The following is a 6,383-nucleotide window of genomic DNA, read 5'->3' as shown; positions in this document are numbered from 1 at the left end:
TGTTGACGAAATTGTCAATATATTTAGTCTTAGTTTTAGTCACCACAGCTTAGTTTTTATTTCGTTTTTATTTAGTTTTCATCAGTGAAAAAATAGCAGTTGACAAACATTTTTCATCATAGTTTTAGTCGACAAAATCAACACAGACTCGGACTGAAAGACCAGCATAAAACAAACAAAAACCAACCACACCCTTCTCTCTCTCTGCAAGACCATGTGGTGCTCATTTGTGCTTGTCGAGTCCAGGGGAATCCCTGTGTGTGTGTGTGTGTGTGTGTGTGTGTGTGTGTGTGTGTGTGTGTGTGTGTGTGTGTGTGTGTGTGTGTGTGTGTGTGTGTGTGTGTGTGAGTCATCCACAGTGAGTCACGTACTCCCCCCATAGTGAGTCACAGGGTAAACCTCCCCCCCCCCCCCCTCTCTCTCGCTCTCTCTCCCCCCCCCACCCCACCCCGCTAGAGGCCCCATCAGTGAACTGTCAACAGTGTTGCCAGATTGTGTAAGAAATAAGCAACCGTCTAGAAAAAACTATCCCTTCACTTTTCGGACTTTGATCCGGTTCGGGAGCAGCAACCACAACACGCCATGTTGTAGTTCTCAAAGGACTACAATTTGACCCGGAAAGATCAAACCGGATTCAGTTTAACTTAAAATAATTCCCCTGCGCTCAAGGACATACTTTTAGGGCCTACCTAATAAACCCCTCGATGTGGCGTAGTTTTGCGTTTGGAAAATTATTTTCGTATGTGCATCTTTTAGTCGTATCGACTGGCAAGACTACACTAGGCTACTGGAGCATTTGGATTTGGACTCGAGGGATTGCAGATCTACAAGCTCAAAATGTGATGCGTTTTGAAGTTGTAGGCTATTTTTGCAATTTGACTGTATACAGTATGCATTGTGGCCCTCTGGAGTGAGTGTGAAAATATAGTGGCAATCTCCATCATCAAAGTTGCCCAGCCCTGATCTAAAATATGAACCATTTTTGTAAAAAAAAACTAAGTTGTCCTTTCAGGATGGTGCATTCGTGGAACGGCACCCGATCAGTCCAGTCTCGGCTCATTTTCCGCTTTTTAATAAATAAACTTTATTGAAAATTTTGCAGGTTTTACAATCATTTCAAGCAATCAAACAGGCATATGAATACAGTCATTTTAAGCAGTACAAAAAGGCATATGAAAACAATCATACAGTAATTACACAATTATATTACTACATGTAAGGGCATTACTTCTTTTTTTTTCACTCCCCTTTTTTTTACATTGAAGCCAAAAGGCCTATAAATACAAAAATATAAAATAGAAAAATATAGAATATAGTTTTTTCTTTTTTTTTTTCCTTTTTTTTTTAACAGTACTTTTTAAAGTGCCAAAAGGTGCCATGGCTTGAGTATTCTTTGTTTTGAGTCCAGTGTTCTTTGCCTTTTCAGTTCAGTTCTTATCTGCTTGAATACAACTTCCCCAGATATGGATTCCTGGTGAATCACCATGGCACATCTAGTGTTCCACAATTTGTTTACCACAGTGCAAATCACAGACCAATAGAAGTCATGATCCATAGCAGACATTTTTTCCTCAAACACACCATACATAACAGCGTTATAAGTCACCTTGATTTTAAAACCGATGAGTGCCATCTTCCCCCAGACATATCTTGACCTCTGGCAGTCTACAAGCAGGTGTTCTATTGACTCATCGTCATTACAATTTCCCATTGGACATTTCACCGTTGTCACAAAGCAGCTCCATTTTACAACTGCTCTAACAGCTAGCCTCCTAACAGAGACAAGCCACATTACATCCCTCTTTTTTTCAGATAGGTTTTTGCTCCATATATTTTTCAAGCACACCTGTTTCTGCACATCATCAAGACCTTTATCGGCTCAGTTTCCATCCTCACCCCATCATGGAATTCCTTTCCACTGTCATGTTTTTCCTATGCAACCTTCTAATAAATTCTTCAAATCAGTCCAAACTGAATGGTCGGATTCACAGCACACAGGCTGGGAATGAGCGCCACCGCCAAACGTGTGGGTAAGAGCAAGCGCTCACAAAAAAACGACTTGCCAAAAGAATCCTCTGCAACATTCTTCTATCTGTAACTTGGCGTTCACTCCCGTTTTGAGATTCCAACATTCTTCTGTTGTTTATTCCATCTGGTTTGGAGCTTCCAGTGCTGGCAGGTGTGCATGCATGCGCGCGTGTAGGTCTAACCCTGAGCATGGAGTTTACAAACGTTTTCTTTTTTTCTTTTTTTTTTGTATACATTTTTATCCCACGATTTTGCCACCCATTTTTCACCCAGTGCCAATTACCTAAGCTGTAACCTCGCCACACCAGGCTTATTGGGGGAAAGCCTGGTGTTCGTTCACAACAGGCCGTTTGGTTTCCGCCTAAAGCGCGGAAACCACAAGCAGAAGAAGCGGCATCGCTTTGTTTTGGTTCCCCCCGTTTGTTTCCCCAATCCCTAAAAAAATGCTTGAGTAGCCTAGTGTAGCCTTGCCAGTCACTACGAGTTGGACTAAAAGATGTACCAAACACATTTTTCAAAAGCAAAACTACTCCGCATCAAGGAGTTTATTAGGTAGGGTACAGTAGGGGTCTTTTCAGGCCAAGGACCCCTTAGTTGAGAGAGAGAGAGATGAAGCAGGGACCCCTTAGTTGAGAGAGAGATGAAGCAGGGACCCCTTAGTTGAGAGAGAGATGAAGCAGGGACCCCACAACCTGTTCATAGATTCCATATAGTTTCATTGTTTGACAGCACAATCATCAGTGTATTTTGGATTCATGTCAATTTGTGTTTTCAGATATTTAACCTGAACTGTCAATACTTAATAAACGTGTCCTTTCACTCTGTACTTAGTCTGCTCTTTTTCCCCCTCTACACCAAAGCCTCCTTGCTGAAAATAGCCGAGGCACAGCGAGAGGCGTTGTGAGCTTGTAGATCTGCTGTTTTTGGTTAACATTCTCAGAATATGGCACTAGGGGTTCATGTGATTAATATACAGTAAAAGGGATCACTCAAAGATTTGGAGGACCCCCTGTAGTAACTCGTTGGACCCCCTAGGGGGCAGTGCAGCATGTAGATTAGCCTGGGCTCAGCCCACACTCAGTGAACTGATCATGACAGAAGGCATTCAGGGTTAAATCAGGTCACTGACCTACAGCTATCTTTGGCTCTGTGGGACGTGGCCGCCCCCTGGTGGATGAACCTGGCATTAAATGTCCTCAAATGATATACTGCTCATAGTATGTCTTTCTATCTTTTCCATTGCTTCACTGTTTCCCATTCAAGCGGTGGTGTAAAAAGTGCTCATATCTGTTTTTACTTAAAGGAGTAGTTCACCACTTTTCAAGCTGTCTTCATATAATAGGTCCTCACTAATGTTCATGAAAAATATAAAAAAAAAAATTCTACTCAGTCTGGGTCTCATAGGAGAGCTGTGGGCGGGTCAAATCCTTCCACCGGTGACATCATCGTTTGACAGATTCTTTTTTAAACAACATTTTTGAAAAAAATATTTCGATTTTTATTATTGCGAGAACAATGGCTTCCACTTTAACATTGCAACTTTTTAGGAATAGAAAGCCTGCAGTTTCTATTAGCTTGGATTCCCCATTGATGATGTCACCGAAGGCGTTAATTGTGAGCTTGTAGATCGGACATTTTACAAATATTTTCCTCTTTCTTTCGTAATATTTGAAAATGTGTCCAATTAGGTATTATAAAACAGGTCTTGAAAGCTGTTAAAATGACTTTACTTTACTCATTACTTGCGCCAGCAAGAGCGCGCAATTAATGACATCATTAACAGCCAATGAGGGACCGGCATCGCTGGTGATGCCAGTGGTGATGCCAGTGGTGAGCTCACCTCATGGCGCCCTCTGCTGGCACAAGGCGCAAGTTGGCACCTGGATAGAGTGAAGTTCTAGTTTTAGAAATGTGCCGATACCCATACTGTATGTTGGTTTGTTTACTCTTGAGTGAGAAAACACAATGTTGAACGTTAAGCTAATGATGAAGAGAATACAGTTGATAACGCTAATCATCTGTATGTCCTCTCTGTGTGTGTGTGTGTGTGTGTGTATGATCAGTGTGTGCAGGCAGAGTCTGGCTATGGTTCAGAGTCCAGCCTGAGGAGACATGGATCCTCCATGTCTCTGACCTCTGCTGCTAGTGGATACTCTGCTACGTCCACCTCCTCCTTTAAGGTACGTTATGTTACCTCCACCCACTGTTTATAACCCCACCTCCTTTATACTGACCTCTGCTGCTAGCGGGTACTCTGCTACGTCCACCTCCTCCTTTAAGGTACGTTATGTTACCTCCACCCACTGTTTATAACCCCACCTCCTTTATACTGACCTCTGCTGCTAGTGGGTACTCTGCTACGTCCACCTCATCCTTTAAGGTACGTTCTACCCCCTCCACCTGTTCTTTATAACCCCACCTCCTCTATACTGACCTCTGCTGCTAGTGGGTACTCTGCTACGTCCACCTCCTCCTGTAAGGTACGTTCTACTGCCTCCACCTGTTCTTTATAACCCCACCTCCTCTTTACTGACCTCTGCTGCTAGTGGATACTCTGCTACGTCCACCTCATCCTTTAAGGTACGTTCTACCACCTCCACCCACTGTTTATAACCCCACCTCCTCTTTACTGACCTCTGCTGCTAGTGGATACTCTGCTACGTCCACCTCATCCTTTAAGGTACGTTCTACCACCTCCACCCACTGTTTATAACCCCACCTCCTCTATACTGACCTCTGCTGCTAGTGGGTACTCTGCTACGTCCACCTCATCCTTTAAGGTATGTTATGTTACCTCCACCTGTTCTTTATAACCCCACTTCCTCTATACTGAGCTCTGCTGCTACCTCCACCTCCTCCTTTAAGGTGAGTTCTACTGCCTCCACCTACTGTTTACACCTCCACCTGCTCTTTACACCTCCAGCTAACATGTTGTACGTATGTATTGTTGTTCAGGGCCAAAGCCTAAGCTCAGTGGCCTTGTGGTTAAAGTATCCGCCCTGAGACTGGGACGTCGGGGGTTCGATCCCCGGGCCTGGTCATACAAGTCACAGATATAAAGAGCTAGATGCCTCGTTCTCCTCTGCAGTTAATTGGAGTGATGTGCAAAAGTTCTAGTTCGGACTTCCTGGAAAAACTAAGGGAACGCTGTCAGTCAAAGTGACTACTGGCCAATGAAAGCGTGTCTTTTCCGGGACTTGGCGGGAGTCCCGGAAAAGGACCACAATTCAATTCAACAGAGCCAGTTCCGATGTTGTGCTGCTCAGCTGTTCTTACAGGCTGCATACGTAAAGACCAGCCCCCACCTGCCTCTGATTTGCTTACCGACTTCCGTATGTGTGACGCACGTGGAAGCAATGAACACGGAAGCGATGAAGATTCCCTTAGTTGCTCAATGCATACGCCCCTAGCCAAAGGAGGCGTCTACCTTTCTATGTCTATGATACCAAATACTGTAAAAATGGGACCCAGTGCCTCCCTCACTCAGCATCAAGGGTTGGATTGGGGGGGTTAGATCACCACGGGATCATGGATTGTGTTCCCTCGACCCTATGTTCCCTCTGCCCCACTGAGGTTAGGTGTTTAGACATAGTGGTTAACATTCACCAGCGTCAGCAGGTTAGCTACTCACCAGGTTAACATTCACCTGCGTTGCTGAGGGAATTTGGTGCGGCATGGCACCGCTCCAAGAGATGGGTCAAAATGCTGAGAACAAATCTTGCATACAGCAATGCATGTGACAAATAGTAGGAATCCTAATCCAAAGCCTCGTGGAGATGTTGCTAACATGTTGTATTCAAGCCCCCAGAACCCTGGGGGCGCCCTAAAACCAAATGGACATGGTGGCCGTTTTGAGGTACTGCAGTTGGGTCTACTAACCACATGAACGCGCATAGGCTTCTTTGTATTGACGCGCGTTCATACCGGAAGAGCTTGTTCATGAATTTGAGCCCCAGCGCGTCCATGAACACAAACTATGACGAAAAATGCGTCACAGTGGCCCCACTACGTCACGGTTTTACTAGCCGGAAGAAGGGGTGAAAACGCCTCATGCGCTGGGTGAGCAACTCAATGCATGTGGACGGGCAGGGATATCTGGTGTCCTCTCTATTCTTATTATAACTCTATGGTTGTATTGCATGGTTTCCTCAGGGTCACAGCCTGCGTGAGAAGCTAGCAGAGATGGAGACGTTCAGGGACATCCTGTGCAGACAGGTGGACACGCTGCAGAAGGTGTTCGACAGCTGCTCTGACGCAGAGGCCAAGGACGAGCTGCAGAGAGACAAGAGTAAGACACTTTACAGCAGGGGACCCCTAGGGGGTCCTCAGAGCTGCAGAGAGACAAGAGTAAGACA

At 44.9% G+C, this 6,383-nt stretch overlaps 1 protein-coding gene across 1 annotated transcript in view; it reads left to right on the top strand.

Annotated features, from left to right (window-relative positions):
- The window catches only part of LOC308298856 (ceramide transfer protein-like), a 74,804-nt gene that overhangs the window by 37,619 nt on the left and 30,802 nt on the right, over positions 1 to 6,383 (top strand). The window contains exons 6-7 of the mRNA XM_080742545.1: positions 4,092 to 4,208; positions 6,181 to 6,316. Coding sequence (XP_080598671.1) covers positions 4,092 to 4,208; positions 6,181 to 6,316 — 253 coding nt within the window. The remainder of the gene's footprint in view (positions 1 to 4,091; positions 4,209 to 6,180; positions 6,317 to 6,383) is intronic.

This window comes from Nannobrachium achirus (assembly GCF_963921795.1).
Source record: "Nannobrachium achirus genome assembly, chromosome: 15".
Classification (NCBI taxonomy): Eukaryota; Metazoa; Chordata; class Actinopteri; order Myctophiformes; family Myctophidae; genus Nannobrachium; species Nannobrachium achirus.
This window is presented reverse-complemented; position numbering and strand designations above follow the sequence as displayed.